Source organism: Crotalus tigris, unplaced genomic scaffold (assembly GCF_016545835.1).
Source record: "Crotalus tigris isolate CLP2741 ecotype Arizona unplaced genomic scaffold, ASM1654583v1 scf7180000017628.32516253702:7417878, whole genome shotgun sequence".
Classification (NCBI taxonomy): domain Eukaryota; kingdom Metazoa; phylum Chordata; class Lepidosauria; order Squamata; family Viperidae; genus Crotalus; species Crotalus tigris.
The window spans coordinates 4,635,876-4,663,762 of NW_024096523.1; the positions used below are offsets into that span (position 1 = coordinate 4,635,876).

Below are 27,887 nucleotides of genomic sequence, written 5' to 3' on the forward strand. Positions count from 1 at the left end.
AGGCAGAAGCCACCAACCAGACCCTAATTGGTAAAGCTAAAGTAAAAATATCTTCAGTGAAGCAGAAACAGATGCCATGAGTTCTTCAAAACATTTGAAGGCATTGATTTCAGAAATCCAAAAATGTGTATGTACATATGGGCATGAATGGGCACGCATATACAGCATCCATTTAGTGCCTCTTTGAGACTTCATTCAAAAAATTAAAGATTTTCTAAGAAATTTGAAGCCATATAACACTTGACAAACTGACACCTTTTTGCAGAACAAAAATTTGGCTTGTCATAGGTCAAATGGGGGGAGGGGGGGAAACTTAGCATGTCTTTCCCCAAATATGTGGTCCTCCACATATGATGGAAGTGCTTAATAGGAATTTGGAGAACTGCAGTCCCAGTGCATCAGCTTGGAGAGTGATGCCCTAAATTACTCTGAAAAGTTCACAAGATTTGTGGTGGTGTCTTTTCCTGAATGGCTCCTGTATCAGTTCAGGCTAGAATTCTGTAGTACTGACCTGGGTCACTTCAGAGTGCAGCTCTTCTCCTCTGTCTCCTCTGCTGAAGCCTCTTTTGTGGCTGTCCATGTCTAGTCATGCTGACTTATGAAGAACTTCTGATGGAGTGCAGGTAGAAACACGTTCTCTGGTGCTGTTCCGGGCCCGGCTAAAGCTGCTCTGCTCCATCCGTGATCGGAACGGGAGGCAGAACTCCCTAAAACATCTCTTGAAGTTTTCATCCAAGAAAGCATAAAGGACAGGGTTGAGGCTGCTGTTAGTATAGCCCAGGGCAATACAAAAATGCAGGCTGGCCATGACATATGGGTTCTTCTTGTCAATGCCCACCAGGGTCCAAACAATGACAAAGATCTGGATGGGAGTCCAGCAGATGATGAAGGCAGCTACCACAATGAGCACCATGCGTGTAATACGGCGCAGATTGCGGTCCTTCTCCTTGGAACCTGAGAGGAGACGGACATTCTTCAAGCGGAGAATCATGAGCCCATAGCAGATGGTGATCACGAAGATGGGAACCAAGAAAGCAAAGATAAAAACACAGATCTTGGTAACAGTATCCCAGTAAATCTGAGGTTCAGGAAACTGAAGGAGACAGATTGTAATGCCACCTACATAAAAGGAGGAAGAGTACAAAGATGAGAGATGAACAAACACAGGACCATAGCTCAGTGGACAACAGTATTGTTATTCTCTTGGACATAGGAAAATATATCCGCATGATGGAGCCCCTTTCAACAACAACCCCATCAGCAATGACTAGTGGCTATGTTACTGGGTGTTTGGGAGTATGTTGCTATTGTTCAGATGCTAAATTGTGTCTAAGACTTCATGACCGCATGGACCATAGCCCACCAGCACCCCCATCCTCCACTGTCTCCCACAGTTTGCCCAAATTCATGTTCATTGTGTTGATGACACTATCTAGCCATCTCTTTGTCTGTCTTCCCCTTCTCCTTCTGCCTTCCATCTTTCCCAACATTGGGAGTATATTCCTAGTCAATTAGTTGACCTTTATTGCTGGCAGGATCCAATTCATGATGAGTAGGCCAGCTAAACAACAATCATGTTGTTAGTCTTCTCAGCCATTACAAAAGAGGTTGGAAGGCCACTGCAACCTTCCAGATTCCTTCTTTTTTAAAATAGGCTACAGATGGTTGAGAAGGGAATTGTGCACCCTCTCATCATTTCCACTCTTTTTCATTCCTCCTTATGGATGCAGAGTGGGAAACGGTACAAAGGACACCATAGAGATAGAGTGCCTAGAACAACTTTGTTTTCACAGGGCTTCTCTAGGACTTTGTCTCAGTTGACAAAGTTTCAGAGACAGCTATTTATCAATTTAATAGCTTGTAAAGGATCAGGGAGGTATTTGATTAGCCCCAAATAAGCCTGGGTCTCTTTGTAGCTACTTTTTCTGTCTGGATTAATCGACTGGGATTTGGAGTTTGTATGATTTTCTTATCCCTACCCCACAACCCAATTCAATATTGGTGTGAACAGGATTAATGAATGAATATAGAATTCTTTATATTATTTCCAAGCCACTATATGCAGGTCTATTATTTACAAGCCTCTCTTGTTACTGAAATATGAACATTCTTTCCTAAGAGTTATATAGGTAAACCTGTTTCCTACATAATGGAATCACCCCTGAGAAGTAAACTGAATATAAGATCCTTCGCTACTACGGGACAGAAAATCTCCTTGTACCCCAAAGGTCTGTATTAATTTAGCAGTGGGAACCACAGTCTGATTGCTGCCCAGACTGAGTGGTGGTCTTCAGGGAAGTCATTGGTATTAAATGGCAGCCCACTTGCCTTGAGATTTAGTGACAGCCATGACCATGATAGGCACTCCGACCACAGAGGAGAGAACCCAGATGCAAACATTGATTAACTTTGCTTTAGCTGGGGTCCGGAAATCCAAGGCCCTGACTGGATGGCAGACAGCAATGTATCGGTCTACGCTCATCATCGTGAGGGTGAAGATGCTGGTGAACATGTTGTAGTAGTCAATGGAGAGGACGACTTTGCAAAGCAGTTCCCCAAAAGGCCAGGTCTCCATCAGATACTTAGCGCTCTGGAAGGGCAGAGTACTGGTGGCCAAGGCATCTGCCAGGGCTAAGTTGAAGATATAGATGTTTGTGGCTGTTTTCAACTTGGTGTATCTAGAGAGAGGAGATAAGGAGAATGACATGAATTGCAACTGACACCGGGGCTCATTCTTTGCAAGAAATACATTCATTCTTACTAAATAAGCAAAACAACATAAGGTAAAATGGAACAGAACTATGGTTCATGTTTTGATTGAAGTCAAGTGACAGACAAAATGCTTCTCCTGAACCTTCTCCTGAGCTCTTTTATGACTCATGGACTTCAACTCCCAGAATTCCTGAGCCAGCCATGCTGAGGGGAAAGGGAGAGGTTTCCAAGCTGAGCCATACTGGCTCAGGAATTCTGGGAGTTGAAGTCCACGAGTCATAAAAGAGCCAAGGTTGCCTACCCCTGGGCTAGAAAATTACAATCTAGTTTGGTGGATTTAATCTGAAGGGGAGCACAGGAATGCCAAGAATGTAAACATGATGTCAACTGTCCATCTAGCGAAAACAAAATTAAAGAATCCTCATGGCTTTGGGGGTGCTAGAAAAAATAAATTTTATTGAATGCACATCTCAGCACTGAAGAAGCAAATCCAATTCTAGTTTTCCAGCACTAAAAATCTGGTTAGTTAACCAATAGCTTTCCATAACTTCCACCCACCAAGTATTCAAGTTGCCCAATCACACTTCCTTGATTTGTTATGAGAATGGTCCACTTCTCTGTCAGACACATGGCTCCAACAGATAATATGAAGGCAAGAGATAAGAAGAAATTCAAGCCAACTTATCAGAGAGGGCCATGCTGAAGGAGAACATGAAGAGTTTAAGTTCTGATTAGCTATAAATTCTGAATTATCTTTTCTGCTTGCAGAGAAATGGTCAGCTATCATAAATGATGGCCATTTCCTAGGATACATTCTAGACATATATTCTAGTTTCATTTTTCCTTGTTTCTTTGACAGCCTGATACCCAACTTACATAAATACCCTTGCTAGCTTCTTCACCAAATACCCTTGCTTGCTTCTTCACTGTTATCCATTTCTCCTTTCTTCTATGCTATCTCCCATCTAGTGCTATCAGATCCTCATGAAGTATTTGCCACCCAGGCTCGTTTCCTTGTGCTTTTAATCAATTGATTAAAAAAGGGAAACTGTCCTTTTAGTGTAATCTGAATTTCTGAAGGATGTAAGCAGCAAAAGAAGTTTCACCTGTGCTGTGTCATTGTTTAAATGGTGCTGAAATCCATCCTTCCTGTTCCTGAAAACATTCTTTTCCTTGAGCAAGAGATTCTGTTTTTTACAGCTGATTTTCAGTCTGTTCCAGGATTCCTTTTTATGTTGACTATATTTCTGTAAGGAGGCAGAGACTCCTGCTGTTTTTACTGCTGATGCTCAAGTTCTTTAGGCAGCCTGCAACACCTTTGCTGATCCTTGATCTGAGAAAGCTCCATTAGAGGAGCCAACGCAGGACCAAATCCTTTGTGAAAAATTCATTATTTTTTCTACTGCTTTATTTATTTATTTCACTATTTGGCCACTATTTTGCTTTCATAAATCTCTCCAGTTACACTGGAAAACTGACCTTCTGAATAAATCCATGGCTGAGAATATGTGCGTGAAGTTTCAAGAGAAGTTACAAACTATGCATAACTGTCATGGTTTGACAATTGCAAATGCCCAACATCACTGCACTTGTTAGAGCAGAGCTTCTCAACGTTTGTGTGACGGCGACCCCCGTCACACAAACGTTCTGCGCATGCGCCGGGCCGCGCGCTTGGGGGCGGGGCCCCCACGCGTGGCACGCATGCGTGGCACCGCCCCATGCGCAACGTGCATGCGCGACGCCCCCACACGCGGCACGTATGCATGGCGGCGCCCCCATGCGTGACGCGCATGCGCGGCACCGCCCCATGCGTGGCACGCGTGCACGGCACCGTGAAAAATGGCGGATCGCCGCCTTTGGCGACCCCCGAAAAATGGGTGATCGACCCAAAATGGGGTCGCGACCCATAGGTTGAGAACCGCCGTGTTAGAGAGAGCGAAAAATTCAGAATGGAGATAATTGTTGAGTTAGAGAAAAAAAAAGGAAAAGGATTTTTCAAATGTTTGTCTTTGATCTGTTGGCATTTTTCCTTTTTAAAACCAGCCTTTCATTTAATGCCAATGTTCTTGGGATCAGTGCACTACATTTTTTTTTCTTTTAATGACCCTGTACTCCCTTGCATCGTGGTGGAGTCGGGTCAACTGAATGGAGCTGAGTGTTTACTGGCCTGATACCCTTCCTGATGTCTATGCAGAGTTCACAGCAGAGAGAAATATCTGCCACTACCTAGGATCGAACTCATAGCCTCCTGTGAGGTGAGAGGTCCTCTTCTAGGCCATCATACTGCTCAGTGGACTTTATGAGTACTAGAGAAATTGCCAGGGAAGGCAGACAATTTTTATGTAGGCTTTCTCCTCCAGGACTCAAACCCTTCTATCACGCATGCAGTGGCAAAATACTGTGTTGCTGCAATGTCCACAAGAAAAAAATTGGTTACAGATTTATAGCTGTCAACTTGTGCCAATTTTTTGGAGATATCTCTAATAATTTTTGGAACATTATATTTACTCACACCCTTATTGGCTTTCCACTCACGTAAACTAGGGAATGACCCTAACATTTTGAGAACATGTATTTTCTTAACAGGGATGTTATTATTTACTATTAATGTCAGTATTATTTTTTTAATATATTGTAAAAAGTGATGTCTATTGCTGGTCTATGACCATAATAAAGTTATTTGTCTTTTGTCTTTTGACTTTATAAATAAAGGCTGTTGTTGCAGCAATAATATGATTAATGAAAAGACTGAGAAAATTAAAAAGAAAAATTAAAAGAATGCTGCCCAAAAGGTCTGGGGATAGAATTCTACAGATGGAGGCCACCAGTGTAAAGACAGGGACCTCACTCACCTGTATTCTTACAGGCAGTGGTGGGATTCAGTCAGTTCGCATCAATTCAGCAGAACCGGTAGCTAATTTTTTGTTACCCAGGCCCAGAATGGACTTCCGGAAGTGGCATCCACACAAAGAACTGGTTGTTTACCTATTTGAATCCCACCACTGCCTATAGGGGTTTGCAAGAGTTGCATTGGGAAAGTTTCTGAGATTAAAATAATCTACTTGAAATCTCAATTCAAAATGGAGCCATTCTGGAGGTTTCAGCAATGATCTTAGCTTGTTCTGGAGGAGGACCACTTCAATAACTCTTAGAATAAACAGTTATGAGAGTTCAGTGGTTCATCCCGGAGCCACAAAATCATGGCTCAAATACATGTGCTGATCAAGTATCCCTGGCAAGTTTGAAATGATGATATGAGAATCTTATAAACACATTTAAAATAAATACAGATGGTCCTCAACTTACATCCATTCACTTAGTGACAGTTTGAAGTTACAACGGCACTGAAAAAAGTGATTTATGACTGTTTTTCACACTTGCCATCAATGCAGCATCTCCGTGGAGACGTGATCAAAATTTGGACACTTGGCAACTGGCATGCATTTATGACAGCTGCAATATCCTGGGATCATTTGATCCCCTTTTGTGACCTTCTGACAAGCAAACTCAATGGGGAAGTCAGATTTGCTTAACAGCTGTGCTACTAACTTAACAGTTGTGTCAAGAAAGATCCTAAAATGGAGCAAGACTCACTTAACAACTGTCTCGCTTAGCAACAGAAATTATGGTCATAAGTTGGGGACAATCTGTACACACAGATTCTTCTCCAACCTTAAACTAGGGAAGCTCACTGATGACTGTGGATTAATATCTCTCTCAATCTCAAACTCTCAGGGAGGTGACTAGAAAAATTAGGAAGGAGTACCATGTGTATAGTGTCTTGATCTCCTGAATGAAAAACAGGCAATCAATTGATCAAATAAATAAAATCTGCATCTGATCAGAGCTACTCTGCATCCATTGTATTGGCAGAACCTTTCTTAAGAGAATTCTCTTAAGAGTCTTCCTTTTAGAAAACTCCATTGGCATTTTGCTTTGAATGATTCTGGCTACTTGGGAATAAGGGGGCACGATGGCTCAGTGGTTAAAGATGCTGAGCTTGTTAGCTAGAAAGCTAACAGCCCAGGTTCGAGACCTGAGCAATGCCCGATGGGGTGGGCTCCCATTACTTGTCCTAGCTCCTGCCTACCTAGCAGTTTGAAAGCATGAAAATGCAAGTAGATAAATAGGTACCACTTTGGTAGGAAGATATCAGCATTCTGTTTACCTCTGCGTATAGTCATGCTGACCATATGAAGCATCTTTGGACAATGCTGGCTCCCTCCATTGAGAAATGGAGATGAAGTGTGCCCACTAGAGTCATACACAACTGGACAGGGAAAACCTTTACCTTTTTTTGGAAAAGGATGTGAGGACCTGGAGGGAGCTACATCGTTCCCACCCAAAAATAATATTTGAGGATATATTCTCTAATTCTTCCATAAAACTAAAAGACTCCTTGGCCCTTAATAGACACTGCCTGGTCCAGTGTAGAAATATAATCTATATAACCATCATGAAATCTCTCTCTCTTGAAATACATTGATGAAATCCTACCATATTTTCAGTTGCATATAAAATGCGCCTGAAAGCTCATTTTCCACCTTCAGAGAATCTTACTGCCAAGAAATACCAGGAAAGGGGGAAGGAGCAGGAAAAGAATGAGAAAAATATCTTGCAGCCATCATAACCGAAGCACGTTCTTTAGAGAAGATGTGTCACCTTGATTTTGATCTATACCTGGCAGGCTTCTATAAAACAACAGTGATTTATTGACTGCATTCTAGCCTGAAACCTCTGGTGCTGCTGTGGGTTGCAGCTATGATGTAGAATTGTTTATATGGAATGGAGGAATAAGTGGGAATAACTGATGCACATAAATTCACATTGGTAGGAGCTGCAGGAGGAAATGGGGCTGTAATCATTTGTCCATCTCTTCTATGAATCCTGATCTGTTCTATTAAACCCTAAAGGGGTATCTGCCAAAGGATTGGATGAATGGCAGATATTTCTACATCTGCTTTCCCAACCCCCCCAAAAGATGCTCATCCTCCAAAGGGAGAACCAACAAAGAGGCAGGTGTCAAAGCAAGAACATCCGATATTAGCAGCACTGACATCAAATTTGAAAATGTTGGGGTAGATAATCCTGTGTCTGCAAGATTCATTCCAAATAGAAGTAAAACACCTCCCTTGGTGGACATGCCCCAAAGCTAAAAGATTCTGGTCAAGAATGCAAATATGGATAGAGAAAGTGACTAAAAAACATATAGATTTTAAGCCAGAATTATTTTTGTTAGGCATAATTGTAGGAAATTATGAGAAAGAGTGTATACATCTAATTTTACATGTATTAACTGCAGCGAGAATTGTATTCGCTCAATATTGGAAAAACGAAGATTTACCAACAGAGGAAAAGTGAATTAAAATTTTTTTAGATTGTGCAGAAATGGATAGATTGACACTGAAAATGAAAGAGAAAGAAGAGTCAGTATACTTTAGAATAGACATGTCAAACTCGTGACATCATGTGACGTTGTGATGAGAGCTTTTTCACCATTGCTGGCAATGGGGTGAGCGTGGTTTTCTGGTGATGCTGATGTGTCTGGCCCGTGGGCCGGCAGTTTGACACCCCTGCTTTAGAACATAGGATACCTTTTATCAATGGTTAGAAAAATGAGGTAGAGAGAAAGGAATTTAACATGTATTAGTAAGTCAAATGTTGGAATCTAGACAATGTGTTGCTGATAAAATATTAAGAACTTCTGATTATTAAAAAATTATATATATATATATATATATATATATATATATATATACACACACACACATACATATATATATATATATATATATATATATATATATATATATATATATACATATACATATACATATACATATATATATATATATATATATATATATATATATATATATATATATGTAGGTCTTTGGTTGTTCGGGTTTTCTCCCGCGTAAAATTGGCGACGTTTTGACGAAGTCCCATTCGTCATCTTCAGGCTGGTGCTTTCAGCTTCGTGCCTCGAGGAGCAATGTGTGGTCTTAGCTGTTTCTTCCTTTTAACTGCCAGTGGGGGTATGAACTGATTGGGTGGGAGGAAGAAACAGCTAAGACCACACATTGCTGCTTGAAGCACGAAGCTGAAAACACCAGCCTGAAGATGATGAATGGGACTTCGTCGAAACGTCGCCAAGACACTTCCAATTTTACGCGGGAGAAAACCCGAACAACCAAAGACCTACATACAAACACTCGCGAAAACCTCAGAAAACACACACACACACACACACACACACACACACACACACACACACACACACACACATATATATATATATATATATATATATATATATATATATGATGCCCAGAATTTTCAGAATGCCCAGAAAAACAGATTATCTACTAATTCTAACTTTACATGTAGATTTTAGCAGTAGAATGATGTTATATACATAATTTTAGATTTTTGTTCCTTTCTCCAAAGCAAGTATACATAAACATTTATACTGACAATCATTAAGCTGTAGTTTCCATAACTTTATTTTATTTAACTATGATCATTGTGCTAACATTCTTTTTTCCCCAAATATTTTGTTAAGTTTTATCAGGGTAAGGGAAAACAAGGATCATTATAGGTAGTGGGATTCGGGATAGGGTTCAGGGAAGGGACTAGGGTGGGAATGGGTACAACAATAGGGTTGCCCCCAATAATATTCCACTCTTTAGCAAGCAAACTATTGTCCGGATACAAGTATTCAACAGGGTTAATATAATAATAAGTAACTATAATTAACAAAAATAACAAAAATTATAAAACATCAATTAATCAAAAAAGAAAGTCTTAAATAATAAGTTAATAAGTTTCACAAGCAGTTTTCGTTAACTCATTTTGCTAACCATTGATAAAAAAAAATCCCATGTTTTATAACAGACTGAGTGTTCTTTCTCTTTAATCTCTAACACAGTGATGGCAAACCTTTTAGAGACCGAGTGCCCAAACTGCAACCCAAAACCCACTTATGCATCATCAGTGCTGAGTGAGTGTGGCACATTGTGGGTGTGGCCAGTTGGGTGGGTGTGGCCAGTTGGGTGGGCATGGCCCATTGTGTGGGTGTGGCCCATTGGGTGGGCGTGGCTGCGGTGGTAACAGCAGACTGGGTGGGACTAAAAAGTTCAATCAATCAATTCCAACTTTGCAAGATCTTTTTTTTCCCGCGGGAAGTTGAAATTGACTGATTGACTGAACCTATTTTTTTTTTTGCACACAGCGGCGGAGGCCTAAAGCGAAAAGGTTTTATAAAACGCAGCTGAAGGCCTAGGACTGGGGTGACGGCGTGCGTGCCCACAGAGAGGGCTCTGAGTGCTGCCTCTGGCACCCATGCCATAGATTCGCCACCATGGCTCTAACATTAATCTGTCCATTTCTGCACATTCTAGGATTTTCCTAATTATAATCTCATCAGATGGCAAATCTTCATTTTTCCATTATTGGGCAAATGCTATTCTCGCAGCTGTCGATATATGTAATATTAAATGCTCATTCTCTTTCCCGTAATTAGATTCTAGTATTCCTAACAAAAACAATTCTGGCCTAAATTCTATCTGTGTTTTAGTTATCTTTTCCAGCCATGTATGAATCTTAAACCAAAATTTCTTTGCACTAGGACATACCCACCAGATATGAAAATAGGTACCTGGCTTTTGTTTACATTTCCAACAGTTATTCAAAACATTTTAAAATATTTTCGCTAACCTTACTGGTGTCATGTGCCATCTATAAAACAATTTATACAGGTTTTCTTTATATGATGTTGCTTTAGTCAGTTTAATATTTCTGTCCCATAACTTTTTCCAAGCTTCTAAGTCTATGGAGTATCCAAAGTTTTTTGCCCAAACTATCATTGTCTCTTTTATTTGTTTTTCTTCCATCTTCCATTTTAGCAGACATCTGTAAGTTTCTTAATCAAATTTTCATCTGTTTTCAAGAGTATTTGATCAAATTCTATCTGTTCTTTATAAAATCCCACTGTCTTTAGATCTTTCTCATATCTTGTTTTAATTTGTAAGTAAGGTCACCATGATAAGTCAATACCTTGTTGTTGTAGATCTTGCCTGTCTTTAAGTTTTCCGTCATTATCCAAAATGTCTTTATAGGTGACAAGTTTATCATAATTAATTAAATTTGGGTATGCAAAAGCTTCCATTGTTGAGAGCCATTCTGGTATTTTAATATAGATTTTTTGTTTTATTCTCTCCCATTCTAAAAAGAGTGCATTCCTTATAGCATGGCATTGAAAATATCTGTGTATTTTATTTTTCCCATACCACAGAAAAGCATGCCAACCCAGTTGCAAATCATGCCCCTCTAGGTAGAAAAGTCTTCTATTTCTCAGCATTATTCATTCTTTAATCCACGGTAAGATCGCTGCTTGATAGTAAACTCTCCAGTCTGGAAGTCCAAATCCTCCACTTTAGCGTCTTGTAACATTTTAACTTTAATTCATGCTTTCTTCTCTTGCCATATGAATCTTAATACTGTTGCGTTTAAGTAATCAAAGAAAATCTTCCCCAATTTTACTGGGATTGTTTGGAATAGAAAGAGTAGTTTCGGTAGAATACTCATCTTCACTGTTGCTATTCTTCCTAGTAATGAAAGTTGGAGGTTTTTCCATTTTTCCAAATCTAATTTTATTTGTTTCAACAGTCTTTCATAATTATCTTCTTTTAATGTTGTACATCTTGGTGTTAAATAGATGCCTAAGTATTTTACTTTTTTAACTATTTGCAAATTAGTCTTTTTTGTAAAGTAGGTTTTCTGTTTATCTGTGAAGTTCTTTGTTAATACCTTAGTCTTTTCTCTATTTATTTTCAAGCCAGCCACTTCTCTGAATTTTTCTATTTTCTGCAACAATTTAGTATATGTTTCTAGTGGTTCCTCCAAAATGAAAACCAAATCATCTGCGAAAGCTTGTAGTTTATATTTTTGGTCTTTTATCTCCAGTCCTTTTATTTCCTTGTCCTGCCTGATGTTTCTAGCCAGTACTTCCAATGTTAAAATAAATAGCAAGGGAGATAATGAACAACCTTGTCTTGTGCCTTTTTTAATATCAAAGCTTTCTGTATAGTCACCATTTAAAAGTATCCTGGCTGTTTGTTTATTATAAATAGCTTGAATTGCTTAGCTTTGTGCTAACATTCTAACTGTAGTTATTTTTTCATAGTTTATAGAAGGGAATGGTTGTGATCGTTCACCACTCTAACATGAATTGATGCTGGTCAGTGGCTGAACTCAAGATTTTGCCTGGCCTTGTTTGCTTTTGCTACTGAACACTTCATTTTTATGGTAGCTAGTTCTCCTCCAAATACTTGACTTCCCAAAGTTTTCGTTTACTGGTTCAGATGCATCCTCAGCTCTTCTTGTGTATGTGTGTTCACTGTGGACCTCTTGGATGGCAGCTAGACATGTGAAAAGACACCACTGAGATTTCACTGAGATTTTCACTAGAGATGTAAAAAGATGCCACTGAGATTGTGGAAAGAGTGCAGAGAAGAGCATCAAAGATGATTAGGGGACTGGGGGCTAAAACATATGAAGAATGTTGCTGGAATTGGGTATGGCTAGTCTAGAGAAAAGAAGAACTTGGGGTGACATTACAGTAGTATTCCAATATTTGAGGGGCTGCCTCAAAGAAGAGGATGGGTCAACTTATTCTCCAAAGCACCTGAAGGCAGGACAAGAAGCAATGGATGGAAACTAACTGAGGAGAGAAGCAACCTAGAACTAAGGAGAAATTTCCTGACAGTGAGAACAATCAACGAGTGGAACAGCTTTCCTCCAGAAGTTGTGGGTGCTTCATCACTGGAGGTTTTTAAGAAGAGACTGGATGTCCATTTGTCTGAAATTGATTAGAGTCTCCTGCTTGAGCAGTGGGTTGGACTAGAAGACCTCCAAGGTCCCTTCCAACTCTGATGTTTTTTGTTCTATGTATTCTATTAGGAAGAGAATAACCCATTCAGGCATTCAGAAAGAACTGTTGGGTTCACACAATGGACCTAGTATGTTTAAAGAATGTAGAGACACCAGATGAGATGGCATATAAAAGGGGACATACCTGGCTACTATTTTCAACATTTTGTTATAGTTTGGTTTATCCTTCAACTCCTTTAATAAATTTTTCTTGATATTTAAATGGGCTTTAAAAAAAGAACATATTTATTCTGTGGGAGGTGAATTGATGGACTTGAGCTTTGCCATATTTGGGAATTCCCTGTATTTCATCAACATCTGTCTTTGCTTCTTCCAATGTTTCCCTTGTTTTCAGCGTTTTTCAGAAGAAAGCATCTTCCTACAGTGAGACTTTTGCAAAATGATGAAGACCAGAAGTGCATCCTTTGCACTCCCTGTATATATTTCATAATCTGTCAAGAGAGGTGGGGGAAAGGCCAATCAATACTCAGAGCTTAAATGGTGAAAGGATTGAAACGATGCTGATCTTCTGTAGGGTAAATCAGGCGGAGAAGGCAAAGAAGAAGTCAGGAAGATAAATAAAAGATGAGTAAAATCTCTCTCTCTCTCTCTTTTTTTTTTAAAAAAAGATTTGTGACTGTAACCTAATTTTACTTGTTCTCATGAATATGCTCATTAAATTGCTGTGCTGAAGGAATGGTAGCCTTCTCAGAAGCAGAAGTTTCTTTGCAGCAGTATATATTATCTTAGCCATATAACTTTTGCATTACCTTGCTTATTTTGGTAACATATTAAACTTATAGTTGGGAAAATACAAAACAGCTTCTGTTGAAAGTTTTCCTACCACTCCTGAGATATTGACAGTTTGGGAAGCACCTCCCCAAAGCAGTTTAATTACGATGGAGTTTATTCTATGGCTGTGAGATGGTGCCCAGAGGGATAGGAGAGGACAGGAGTATAAAAGCTCATGAAAAAGGACGAGGTAAACCAGAGACAACCTGATTAAAGCACTGAACATTGAACACTTTTCTTTCCGATTCCACGGTATGCATTGGGGGGGTCCATTCTTAGTGCACACAGGTAGTCTTCAACTTATGACCACAACTGAGCCTGAAATTTCCGTTGCTAAGCGAGAAAGTTGTTAAGTGAGTTTTGCCCCATTTTATGACCTTTCTTGCCAAAGTTATGAAGTAAATCACTGCAGCTGTTAAGTTAGTTAAGGAGGGTTGTTAAGGGAATCTGGCTTCCCCATGGACTTTGGTCACCAAAGGGGATCACGGGACTCTGGGACTGTGCAACCTCATAAATACATGCCTGTTGCTGAGTGGCCGAATTTTGATCATGTGACCATGGGGAGGCTGCGATGGTCATAAATGTGAGCAATTGTCACTTTTTTTCAGTGCTGGTCACTAAATGATAGTTGTTAGTTGAGGACTACCTGTATTTCTCTTCATTTCCTATCATCATCAGGGGGGCAGAGATTTTGTGGATATTTTGCAAACAAACCAGGTAACCTCTCTGGTCCCCTATCTTACAGGTAGTCCTCGACTTACAATCATTCATTTAATGACCGAAGTTACAACAGCACTGAAAAAAGTGACGTATGACCGTTTTTCACACTTATGACAGTTACAGCATCCCCGTGGTCATGTGATCAAAATTTGGATGGTTGCAAGGGGTTCCTATTTATATTGGTTGCAGGATCCCACGGTCGTATGATCACTTTTTGTGACCTTCTGACCAACAAAAACAATGGGGAAGCCAGATTTACTTAACAACCATGTTACTAAATTAACAACTGCAGTGGTTCACTTATCAACCATGGCAAGAAAGGTCTTAAAATGGGCAAAACTCACTTAACAACTTTCTCACTTAGCAACTGAAATTTCAGGCTCAGTTGTGATCATAAGCCAAGGACTACTTGTGTTATGACCTATTCATGCCTTGTTAATCACTATTAGATTTATTATATTTTTATCCTATCTCTAATATTTTGTAAGTAACTCAAGGCCGTGAACGTATCTAATACTCCTTCCTCAGCCTATTTTCCCCCTAACAACAATTCTGTGAGGTGAGTTGGGTGGAGACAAAGCGATAGGCCCAATGTCACCCAGCCAGTTTTCATGCCTAAAATGGGACTAGAACTCAGTTTCCTGGCAATTGGCCCAAAGTCACCTGTCAGCTTTCATGCCTAAAGCGGGACTAGAATTTACAATCTCCTGGCAATTGGCCCAAAGTCACCTGTCAGCTTTCATGCCTAAGGCGGGACTAGAATTTATAATCTCCTGGCAATTGGCCCAAAGTCACCTGTCAGCTTTCATGCCTAAGCGGGACTAGAATTTACAATCTCCTGGCAATTGGCCCAAAGTCACCTGTCAGCTTTCATGCCTAAGGCGGGACTAGAATTTATAATCTCCTGGCAATTGGCCCAAAGTCACCTGTCAGCTTTCATGCCTAAGGCGGGACTAGAATTTATAATCTCCTGGCAGTTGGCCCAAAGTCACCTGTCAGCTTTCATGCCTAAGGCGGGACTAGAATTTATAATCTCCTGGCAGTTGGCCCAAAGTCACCTGTCAGCTTTCATGCCTAAGGCGGGACTAGAATTTACAATCTCCTGGCAATTGGCCTAAAGTCACCTGTCAGCTTTCATGCCTAAAGTGGGACTAGAATTTATAATCTCCTGGCAATTGGCCCAAAGTCACCTGTCAGCTTTCATGCCTAAAGCGGGACTAGAATTTATAATCTCCTGGCGATTGACCCAAAGTCACCTGTCAGCTTTCATGCCTAAGGAAGGACTAAAGAAGGACTAGAACTAACAGTTTCTTGGTTTCTAGGCCAACCTCTCCAGCTGAAATCACAATAGATTAAAACAATACAACCTGGAACACTAAATAGCTGCAGTGGTCCTTCCCTGTGATAGAAGATACATTTTAGCCCTAAAGAAAACTAGGATGAGAGCATGTATTCATTCCAGCATTGACAGGTTACTCATCTTTCCAAGCTTAGAATGCTTTCACCATGTCCCTTTATCATTTTGTGACTTTCTTTAAAAAAAAGTTAGCATAATGACACGTAAGCGTCATTTTGCACATTTCCCTTAACTGGCACACAGGAAGCCTTCTTTCTAATGTAAAGAATCTTTTCAATGTATCTTTTTCCTACCTACAGATGCTTTATACTTCGGTTTTCTGTAAGGAAATGCATTTTTTTTTTAAATTTCTCAATTTCTCTCTTGGTTGCATTTTTTAGCGCAGCCATTTTTCACTGGGAAATGGCATTGTAAACTTTGGGAAATTGTGCATATTTTAAAGTCTAGCACAGTTCAGTTCATGGGCAAGCCTGGGAGATAAGATTGCGATGGGGATAAGCTTTAGATTAGTCCAATTCTGGGCAGATGGTTTGTCTCAAACTACATGAGATAGGACAAAGGCTTCTAGAGTCCCTTTGCTAGGCTTTCAACAATCAGTGCCCAGTTAGCACTTGGATGATTAATAATGACACACCCACTCAAACTAGAAGAAAATTAGGTTGTAGCCACAATGATATACAGAGAGGGTACTGCTGAATCACAGGCTGTCAGTTCCAACAGCTGTGTGCTGATCAAGCCATCATTTTTTGTATGATAGTCTGAATCTTATTTCACCTAATCTTTTTTTTCATAGCATGCTGTACATTTTGTAGGGTTTATGGCTAGAAGAGAATGAAAATAACTTTACAGCAGGGGTGTCCAACTTTGGCAATTCCAAGACTTGTGGACTTCACCTCCCAATGTGCTGGCTGGGAAAATTCTGGGAGTTGAAGTTCATAGGTCTTACAGTTGACAAGGTAGGACATCCCTGCTTTAAATCAGATTCTTTTTGTTGGATCCTTTTTATTTTGCCCTTCAGATTTCAGAGAAAAAAAGATGGTCCCTATTTCTCCCAGTGTGTGTGTGTGTGCGCGCGTGCGCGCGCGCGCATGAGTACATGCACGTATATGCGCATGTCACAGGCTTGGGGGAGGAGGGGGAAAAGACAGATAAGCACATTGCTCCAAACACAGCTAATTATGCATTTCAATTGCTTCCTAAGCTAAGAAAATTAGTGCTGGGAGCCTCAGGGCATTCTCAGTTAAGAAGCACTGGGAGATAGGAGTCTATGAATAGCAAGGATAAAAGAGATGACATGCATATAAACATAGCTATCATGCTATTGCCTTTCAGGGTAAGCAACAGTTATATAAACCACAACGAAAGAGTAGGAAACAGTAAACCAAAAATGTAAAGGCATGAGATAAGACAAAATGAAATAAATACATTAAAATCTAATTTATGCCCATGCCATTCTTCTGCATCTTAATGTCTTTGCAAACCATTCTTGCTTTCACCATGTTTCCACACAGCTTCATACATTGCCTTTTTCCCTGTCAACTTCACCTGATTCTATCTGTCAGGAAATTTCTCCTTAGTTCTATGTTGCTTCTCTCCCTGAGAAGTCCATCCATTGCTTCTTGTCCAGCCTTCAAGTGCTTTGGAGAATAGGTTGAGACTGTCTTTTTTGTAGCAGCCCCTCAAATATTGGAACACTTCATTAACTTTGTTTGAATGCTTCTGTTTTGTAAGTTCTGTTTTCAGTCATTCTCTCCATATGGCTAAACTTCAATGGATATTTTTTCACACTGGCTACTCAATTTTGTATTTGATCCATATTTATTCAGCATCCATTCTTTCCTGCAAAAGTAAACTTTTATATTGCTCTCAATATAATTAATTCTTGCTTCCTCATAATCAAGTGGGTAGAAGCACATTCTTATACACAGTCCTATTTCTGTCCTTCAACATTCATTCCTTACAAAAGACCACAAATTAGTTGCTACATTTCTGCCAACATTTGTACGTCTTGAAATGTCCCCAAGGTACGCAAATTCATTTACTTATTCTGATTATGACTTTTAAGTGCTAGGATGACAGATGGAACGTGTGTGAATTATCCAATTAAATTGGCAGGGCTACTGTTGTGAGGGACATGCAAAGGGCTTGTAGAAGTGATATCAACATTCACTTGAGCTCCTGAATGAAGGGAAGGATATAAATCTAATGATTAAAATAAATCATGCTGTAGATAAAGCTATTGAGAGCAGCCTTACTCCATGAAGTGATAAGAACTTTCCATTAGTCTTTAAAGGTTTTCCATCAGCAAAAAAAGTTCTAGATTCTAGTGCACAGTTGTATGTATGCCTGTTCTGCCTTCACTTTTATGTGGAAGAATCCATGAGAAAGTTTAGTCCCCATCTGTAACTTGAAGCAGTACGGACTAATTATAATTATCCATTCTGATAATGCTAGGCTCATATAGCATTTGACACAGTCTTTCTGTTTCTAGTCTTATTCCTAAATGCTAGTTGAAGTATCATTTGCAGTTTTGTAATTACAGTTCTATTGAATGTTTATAAATAACCCTGGAAACAATCTGGAGACCACATGATCCTCACTCTGATTTGCTTATCAATAATGATATTGTCAGAATAACAGAATAACTGAATTGGACGGGACCTTGGCGGTCCAACATCCTATTCAGGCAGGATACTTTATACCAGTGATGGCAAACCTTTTAGAGACCGAGTGCCCAAAAGCTAGCCCTGCCCCCACTCTACCCCCTGCCCCACCCCCATCCCATCTGCCTACAGGGTCACTAACAGCCTCAAGGGCTTGCCGCAGATCGCCCAAGCAGCCCAGCAGTGCCATGGTGGCCACACCCTCTTCCCGCGCCCTGCAGTATCAACCGTGCATGATGGGGCGTGAGGGCAGAGTCTTGTCTACGCTGCCTGGCTGCCATGTCCTTGGCTGCACTGCTCCGTGTGGGCCATGCTTGGGGGCAACTCTCCTCCAGAGGGGCTGCTGGTGAGGGGGTTGTGGGGGGAGGCAAGACTGGGGCAACTGCACATGTGCCCACAGAGAGGGCTCCGAGTGCCGCCTCTGGCACCCGTGCCATAGGTTCGCCACCACTGCTTTATACCATGTCAGACAAATGGTTGTCCAATCTCCTCTTAAAAAATCTCATTTCTGGAGGCAAGTCGTTCCACTGATTGTCATAACAGTCAGGAAATTCTTCCTTAGTTCTAGATTGCTTCTCTCCTTGATTAGTTTCCATCCATTCCTTCTTGTCTTGCCTTCTGGTGCTTTGGAGAATAGGTTAACTCCCTCTTCTTTGTGGCAACCTTTGAGATATTGGAACACTGCTATCAACCCTTCTTTTCATTAATCTAGGTATACTCAATTCCTGCAACAGTTCTTCATATGTTTCAGCCTCCGGTCCCGTAATATTCTTTGTTGCTCTTCTCTGCAATCTTTCTAGAATCTCAACATTTTTTTTATATCATCGTGACCAAAACTGGATGCAGTATTCGAAGTGTGATCTTACCAAGGCCTTATAAAGTGGTAGTAACACTGTCAGGCAGAATAATCAAAAATGAAGTCAGATAGGAGCTAAATGCAGCTTTCCACAGAAATGCCCGAAGCTTCCTTGGTCAATATTCCCAGACCAAATCTGAAATAATGAGGTTGAGCTTATGTTAAATTTTTAGCTATAAGGAATCTTTCTATCTATGCTCCAGGCTAGACAGTAGTTGAGCTCAGGAGTAAAATTTCAGTAGGTCTTGAAAAGCCTTGGGCTTATTTATAACTGAACTGCAAAATTTAACTCATCAAAGCTACAAAGCTCCCTCCAAACCCTAAGCTGTGGCCCTTGGGACTTTCATAAATTCTTAACGAATGGAATTTTACTGTGCCAGGGAAAATATTTAAATGCATCACCATAGAACAATCATATTTACTATAGTGAGTTTAATTAAGTGCAAGTTGAAGTGAAATTATATTTTGCATTTGTTCTGGTGCCATTCATCATTTTTTGGAGTAAAGCCCAATGGGAAACTATGCCATGTCACTCAAATATCCAGTGCAGCCTTTAATCAAGAAAAAGTCACACGACTGTGATTTTATATGGATTGATATCATCCAAGAAGCTTGTTTTGTCTTAACATTTGTGGAAAGCTAGCTTCTTCTAACTTTAGGATATTTACTATAATCGGAACAAAACTTTGAAGAAGTGGAGCAAAACAGCGAGAGGGAAAATGAAATTTCAAGGTACAGCTAACTTTATGAGTAGAATTCTTGGTTCCTTTCAAATTGAGCAATGCAGCTTCTTGTGTTTAAAAAAGTGCAACTGTAATTCATCAGTAATATTATTATGGATTTATTGGATCTTCCAGAATAATGTTTCTAAAAGGATGGACTATTTATGGTGTTTGAAGTTCTTTAAATCACATGATTTAGTCTTGTTCTCTTCTAACTTTGTTTTGGAAATATTCCAAACTAGACACAAACACATCCTTTCCTAACCCCCCTTAGAAGAATTAGGAAATACCTACAGTACTTTGATTATCTAAATAACAGCTCCCTTGTGTTGCTCCTATCAAGACATCTGTGTGCAGTTGGAAAACTGGAAAGAAAATACTGCTGCCTTTTGTGACTGACATCCTAGTCACATCTCCGGTTTATCCTAGAGCAAATCATTTGGATTCCACATCCAGTTCTCACCATGCACATTAAATAAAGATGCCTCATTGATTTTATTTTGCTAAGCTCATTTCGACTTCTTGGGGAGAAGGGAAAGGAAGAAGAGGAAACTGCAAGAAAAGAAGAGTGCTGGAGTACTACTCAACTTTTGGAGACCTTATCTACCTTCCTTTTTGGCTGCTGAGATTTCAGCAGGTGTTATCCAAACCAAAATAGACATAAAGGCCCAAACCTGCTTTTTTTTGCTTTTTCAATACTAAATATTACACAAATTAATAAATCTTTACTAGCCATATGTTCTTTAGATATATTTAAAGTCTTTGATTCTCTGAAACTACCATTTTTAAAAGAAATATTAAGTACATTTAAATTTGAGGCTGGCTTTGGTAGGATGATTGAATCCTCCTTATTATTCAACCAAGCTGGTAATAGATCCAACAATCAGATTTACAAGATAAAAATTGGGACACAAGACATATCTTTTAAATCTATTTGCACATGATACGGTTCTGATGCTCTCAAATGTTATACCACCGATAAAAGCTTGTGAATTTAATGCTCTACTGAAAACCAGACCAGCAAGAAATCTACATCTGGAGGCTAAACCAGAGAGAAGGTTATTAAGTTTTTGGCCAACAAATGTGCAGATTGTTTATGACTTCAATTCAGATGATACTTTATATGGAGGGTTTATTTTTCTCCTGTAAATCCCTGCTGATATCAATTGTGCTGAATGCTGTGCCTAAGTGTCCTTGTGGGCTGATTGCTATGTTCTAGTTGCGATGGCCCCAAATCAGTAAATATTGTTTTAAAATCTGGCAATGCCTTGATTCTAGTCCTGTTGAGCTAAATTCTCCTAAGTTCCCTATTCAGCATACTGTAGCTTTTAACCTGCTACGGTGCAAAGATCTGTGCTGTGCACCTTCTCTTCTCTTCTTTTCTTTTCTCTTCTCTTCTCTCCTCTACTCTCTTCTTTCTTTTCTTTTTTCTCTTTTTCCTTTCCTTTCTTTTTTTGACATCTTGTTAAGTGCCCTAGAAAGCAAGAATGTCACAAGGCCAGCATTTGCAAACATGCTTAATTTGGTTTGAGTTAACCCATATCCTGCGCTTTTCTAATTTGCTGAACCGTAAAGGAAGCTGCATTTATGCAGATTCTAAATCATCAAAGAATAAACAAGGCCACCTCTAACTAAGCTAAATCTGAGTAAATGCAATTAAACTTTTAACTACCATGGCAAATGGTAGACTAAGCAGCTTCTGTAATAATGCTGATCATTAAGTTCTCACCGTCCTACAGCTTGGCTTTGGTGTCTGTTTAGCAGAAGACAGACATGAGAACAAATGCGTTTCTTAGATGCTTTTCCTGATTTTAGTAATTGAATTAATGCAATGCATATTTTAAAAATCAGCTGGAAATTATGTGTGTAAAATATAACTATTCAGATGTTATCATTCTGGTCTATCCAGTTCTGGTCACCACAGTACAAAAAAAAAAAAAATGCTAACACCTTAGTGCACAGACAAGATGATAAAAGGCTGTCGCAGAGAAAGGATATTGACTTATTCTCCAAAGCACCAGAGGGCAGGACAAAAAGTAATGGGTGGAAGCTTGTTAAAAGGGAGATCCAACCCTAGAAGTAAGGATAATTTTTCTGACAGTGAGAACAATTAGTCAATGGAATAGCTTGCCCTGTGCTCCATCACTGAGTATTTAAAAATAGACTAGACAACCATTTGGGATTGTATAAGATCTCCTGTCTTGAGCAGGGGGTTGAAGACCTCTGAGGTCCCTATGATTCTATATTCTATCTTATCTGGAAAGATAAAACATTGATACTAGATTAAGTTTGACCTTCAGAACCTTAAATTTCCTATATACTTACCCTTGGGGAGAAAATGGCCACACATGATGAAAACAGAGGACATTCTTTGTGGCGGTACCCCATGTCAGAAATGGTACCTTCCCAAAAGAGATTTGGCTAAGATTCACTTGTTCCTTGTGTATTCATTGATGACTGGTTGATGGCTTGTTTCCTTTCCTAGTGTTTATTTAGCTTCGTTTGTTTTAAAGTTTGCAATAGCCTTCCATTATTTTATGTGACTACTTTATTATTGCAGCTACCTGTTCTGTGATTTTGATGAATAGCCAAATATAAATAGAAGTATACTGAGAAGCAGCAGCTGCTTTCTGAACCAAGCACGGTCTCTAATCTGCTTTCTAAAGCTGCTCCATTTAGAATGGGTCAAAGGAATCAGAAACATGGGTAGAAGACCAATTATGGTCAAGCTATGGCTTCTTTAGCAAGCGAACTATCTGAAAGTGACAGGGCGAGGACGCAAAATTGGAAGTTTAGCTCATTGGACTTCACAAACTCTGTATCTTGTGGTACCCCCAACCCTGTTTCTATGCACAATCATAGAAATCCCCATTGGCAGCTTGTCATAAATTTCTAGATTTGACCTTTTGATGTTAAAGGAAATGGAATTTTCTGCCTAAGTGTTTTCCATCACTGATTACTAAAATGCTAATTTATTAACATGAGTGCGAGAGTTCACATCAGCAAGGAAAAAAAATACAATGGAAGATTTAGATCTGTACATCTAGATCTGCATATGTAAACTATTTATATAATAAGACCTCTCCAAAAATTTCTCTTGATTTTGATTTTTTTTATACAACAGGAGTGTAATTCAATATGCAGGGAATTATCACATGTGCATCTTTTAATGAATACAGATAGTACTCGACTTACAACAGTTCATTTAGTGACTGCTCAAAGTTACAATGACACTGGAAAAAATGACTTATGACTGTTTTTCACACGACCATTGCAGCATCCCCAGGATCATGTGATCAAAATTCAGATACTTGGCAACTGGTTCATACTAATGACAGTTGCAGCGTCCCGGGGTCATGTGATCCCTTTTGTGACCTTCTGACAAACACAGTCAATGGAGAAGCGAAATTCACTTAACAACCGAGTCACTAAACGAATAGGTAAAGTAATGTACCAGTCACTATAGCAGTCATACTGTTCATTATGGCAATCAGGAACCAGTTTATGTTGATTGTTGCCAGTTATCATCTAACTCAGGGGTCTTCAAACTGGCCCTTTTACGACTTGTGGACTTCAACTCCCAGAATTCCTCAGCCAGGCGCTGAGGAATTCTGGGAGTTGAAGTCCACAAGTCATAAAAGGGCCAGGTTTGAAGACCCCTGATCTAACTGCTTCCAATCCATGAACTGTCTGTAAAATCTGAAAAGGTCACTAGGTGAAGTATTATGTTTAGAACTGGTGCCTGAGCTTGGTGTTGTTTTTTTTTTTTGTATTTGTTCTCTTCTTTGCTCATCATTTTTCCTTGATTGGCCATTCTGGAAAGAGTCCCAACTCTTTGAAAGATGAAGCTTAATTGGTGATTGAGGGACTTTTCAGTTTTAGGATTCTATGTCTTAGCAGCCAAACAAATTTGGTTAGGGTTAGGGTTGTGCAGCAGTCCGGCTTGAAGGCAAAATGTGATTATGCTGTGCAATTCTAAGAGCAGACATGTTGTGTTAGTTCCTGACAGGTGCTATGTGCACATCCATGCATGCTATGAATCTTATTTTGCCTTTCAAATCAATTGTTCCAAGCTTTAATCCTTGCATGTTTCTGTAGCTGACTTCAGAACATGGTAGTTTTATCAGGAGGAAAAAAAAGTTTTTAAGATAATTTGGCTCCAAATTAAGTATGACGACCAACATTAGCGGTTTGGGTTGGAAAAGAAAATGGCAACACAATTTGTTAGTATCTTGGCATTTCACCGCCAAATGAACAAATTAAGATTTGTAAACTTGTATAAACTGCATCAGGCACAGCATGTAGAGCAGTGGTTCTCAACCTGTGGGTCGGGACCCCATTTGGGGTCGAATGACCATTTCACGGGGGTCACCAAACCATGCTGTCCGCCATTTTTTTCCCTTTTTCCTAGCTGTCCTACTCCCTCTTATTAGTGGCCACACCCACTTGGGGGTCACCACAACATGGGGAACTGTATTATGGGGTCATGGCATTAGAAAGGTTGAGAATCACTGATGTAGAGTAATGTGGTTGATAATTTAGGCAAACTGTTGCATAGATATTCAGCACAGCTAACAGTTCTGGGTTGCAACAATCCGGATGAGAGCAAAGAGTTAGATTTTCTAATCTCCGTCCTTGAATTTGATTGGTTTTTTGCAGATGTTTCAATACCAAACTAGGTAACATCATCACTGCTAGGAGGGAATGGAGCTTGCTTTCACTTTATATAGTAGTGGATTACCCTGTCAGTGTTGGGGGGAATGGTCTTGGTGGTTCCTAGGCTGTTGTTTGATTATTTGTCTGAATTGGTAGTTCCTTGATTGGAGTATTGTTTACTTCTTGTACTCCAATCTAACATCAATGAAACAACAGTCTAATCAAGGAACCACTAGTTGGGTAATGTAACATCTGCAAGAAAGTTGGGTAATGTAACATCTGCAAGAAAGCAATCAAGTTCAGAGAGCACCAAGGACCACACAGTTCAACCCTGAGCTGCAATTTTTTTTCTGCACCTCTTTGAAGCTATCTAATTCTCATCCAGATTTCTGCAGAAATCTTCCATCTTCTGAAATAACAAAGCCCTACAAAGAGATACTAGTATTTGGTCTTAATCAGGGAGATGCAGGTTCCAAATCCTGAAATCGGTTACACTGAATCTGCTAGAAATTACTTATCAATAGTTATATAAGGTTTTGCTCTTAATGACCAATTCTCTATGGAACTCTCACACAAAGAGTTTTTCAGAATATTTGATATCACAGCTCCCATTTGCAGAAAAGATCAAGCTATTAGACCTCATAAGTCTAGGACAAAATTGGAAATTGTATAAAGGCTTGAAAATAGCAAGGGATTTTTTTGGTGAGGGTTGGTGAATGCTAACAGATGGAATATTTCCATTCAGTAAATCTAAATTTTCTTTATGATTGCTCCAAGTTACTATACTTAAAATACTTTCCTGTTCTGTTGTATCACTTCAGTCAACCATTGGGAAGCAAAATGGGAAAATACAGAAAATAAATGTTAATAGACACAAACTACATCCTTGAGGTATTTTACTCCAGAAGCAGATTTTTTTCATAACTTGAGCCCAAAATACAATTTCCTTGGCATGCCAAGTTCTGAGTCTCCTGAGTTCAGGGGCACTGCATATTAGTGGTGACTTTGCCAAAGCTTTTCTCTGTCAAATACACAGGCAAGACAGGAATCTGCAGATGGGTTTTTGAATTGCTTGCATGAAAGGAAACCATTTCTCTGCTTTGCATGACTCAGAAACAACAAAGGGGAAAAAAACCCATATTGGCACTCTTCCCTCAGATTAATGTGTGAATGCTGACTCACACAGCCTCTAAGTGAGCAACCCAGTTCACAAAATGGGGCCTGTTTGTTTGCATAATATGCCATTTGAAGTATGAGAGGTCAGTTCTTTGCTTGGCTAGACTTAATCAGAAGTTACAGTATTTTGGTTTAAAAAAATGAAAAGAGGCAGAAGCAAAGAAGTAATTCTTAAGCAACTTTCTCGTCACAATTCTAGACACAAAAATAAAGGGGCTGTGACTCTGTGAAGAATTCCCAGGTTTAATCTCAGCATTTCTAAACAGAAAAGAGACTTGGCGGTAAGTCTCATAATTGGTACTTGTCAGGATTAAAAATATTTCTCTGTTGGGACCAGTGGCTGGAATGCAGGTTCATTAGACCTAAACCAAAGTGATTGCAGAAGTATTTAATGACACCATCAGGGATTTGAATTAATTTGATAAGATTTCTCTTTGGAGGTAATAGTACTATTAGAACAAATACCTGTGAAATGAAATCTTATCAGATAAATTCAGATCCCTGATGGTGTCATTAAATATGAGGTATCTTGGAAATTTCTCAGTACAATAAAAATGACTTTCATAAGCCAAATCCCAAAGTTATGAAATATTCTTGGCCCCCCCAACCAACTATTCTTCAGGTAGGAGGGACTACAATTTCCATAATTTTCAGGCAGCCTAAAATTCTGGGACTTGTAGTCCAACATATTTGAAGGAAGCTATGCTGAGGACAACATACTGACAAAGCACATATTGTTTCAGAAACGTTGATGTTTCTGTTTATGATTTTATTTGTTCAACATTTTGAACCTTTCTTGCATTTCTAGAAAAATTGATATCTCCCATACAGGAACATACATATATCTCCCATACAGGTCTCTCTTGATAGATGAATTGAAAGAAAACAATGTTTTTCATCTTCACAAACTGAGAGTGAATATGTCTTGGAGTTTATCCTGCCTGAGCAAGATGCTCCTATTTGAAAAGTCGTTGCATTTTTGTTGCTATTGTTTGAATTTCTCCCTTCATTCATATATAGCCATATATAAAATTCATAGTGGGCAGAATTTTTAGCACTGTAAAATCTACATTGTTCCAGAAATGTATCAGCTATGGTAATTTTCTAAAAACATAACAATAGCTACAGAGGATGTACCTTCATTTTGCAGTTAAAAATGCATGCAGTGAAACACATCATTTCTTGAGTCACAAAACCCAATGCCCACATTTTTAATGTTCCATTTCTATCCTAATTTCCACATGGTAGTGCATTGCTGAATGCACAGATATGGCTCTAAATTTCCTTCAAATAGTCATTCTATTTTCACTCAGTGCACAACCAGATTTGTTTTAATCATGGTTATTAATGCATTTGGCATGCAAGTGACGTTTCTTTTACTCTTTCACACAGACTACATTACATTACAAGTTTATGTCACAAGTTCATGCTGCACATAGTTCTCCCAATCTCCCTACACATCTACTTCATGTCTTCTTTCTTTCCAATGACCCTGGTGGCATCCAGCCAAATCACATAGGCATAAAACCTCCCCTCATCTAGTCAAAGAACAAACTGGGCTTGTTAGTTTGGAACCTTTTTCTTACCTGACAATGCCATACATTACCAGGATATTTCCCAAAAGTCCCACCACACATACGACAGAATATAGGGCGGTGATAGCAATAGCTATGATGATTGAAGTAGTATTTTTCATTGGCAATTGATTTGTGGCATTGGAAGTTGGGAGAGAACTTGAGTTCTGCAAGGTGCTGTTGTAAAAGATTTCAGCACCAGGGATGGTGGACAGCTCCATGGTACCAGGTGGCTCCAGAGTCCAGTTTGTGGTAGGACAAAAGGATCAGAAGGCTTGCAGTCCAAAGACTTCGTGAGAACTGTCCCGTTTTGGTGGTGCTGAAAAGAACCAGCTCTTCTCCTGAGTAGGCTTACTCTGTCCCTTGCAAAGCACATTCAAATAAAACCAAAACTTCAAATCAGAGAGAAAGAGGGTACTGGGCAGCCAAGGCAGAAGTAGGAGCTCTCAAAAGCAGTTGCACTAGCCGGTGGAATCTGACATCTATTCTAGCAGTTCTTCTGTATAAACCCAGCAACACACTGCCTCCCTCCTTTATCTGCTGCCAAGCAGCTGAGCACAGGAAACTGAATTCGCAAGCTCTCCTAACGATGGTGATTTCTTATTTTGAAAAAGATTGGGTGGGGGGGATTTGACATCTCTCTTGGACATTGGAAACAATGTACAAGATGCAGATTAAAGGAAGGGGGCGGTCAATTACAGTTTTTAAGGGTTGTTATGGAGAAAA

The 27,887-nt window shown here is 39.5% G+C and overlaps 1 protein-coding gene across 1 annotated transcript; it reads right to left on the bottom strand.

Annotated features, from left to right (window-relative positions):
• OPRD1 (opioid receptor delta 1) lies at positions 1–27,726 on the bottom strand. The gene is made up of 3 exons (XM_039334143.1): positions 27,174–27,726; positions 2,329–2,678; positions 1–1,119 (listed from the first exon to the last, which is right to left on the bottom strand). Exons 1-3 carry the CDS (start codon positions 27,380–27,382, stop codon positions 587–589), a joined length of 1,092 nt encoding a protein of 363 aa, XP_039190077.1. The 5' UTR covers positions 27,383–27,726; the 3' UTR covers positions 1–586.
• Between the last annotated feature and the right edge of the window lie 161 nt (positions 27,727–27,887).

Excerpts from the sequence above, each read along its gene's own strand:
- OPRD1 (XM_039334143.1), bottom strand. The coding sequence starts at position 27,382 with ATGGAGCTGTCCACCATCCCTGGTGCTGAAATCTTTTACAACAGCACC. Across the intron at positions 2,679-27,173 it reads GTAATGTATGGCATTGTCAG|ATACACCAAGTTGAAAACAG; the intron begins GTAAGAAAAAGG and ends TCCTCTCTCTAG. Across the intron at positions 1,120-2,328 it reads GGCTGTCACTAAATCTCAAG|GTGGCATTACAATCTGTCTC; the intron begins GCAAGTGGGCTG and ends CCTTTTATGTAG.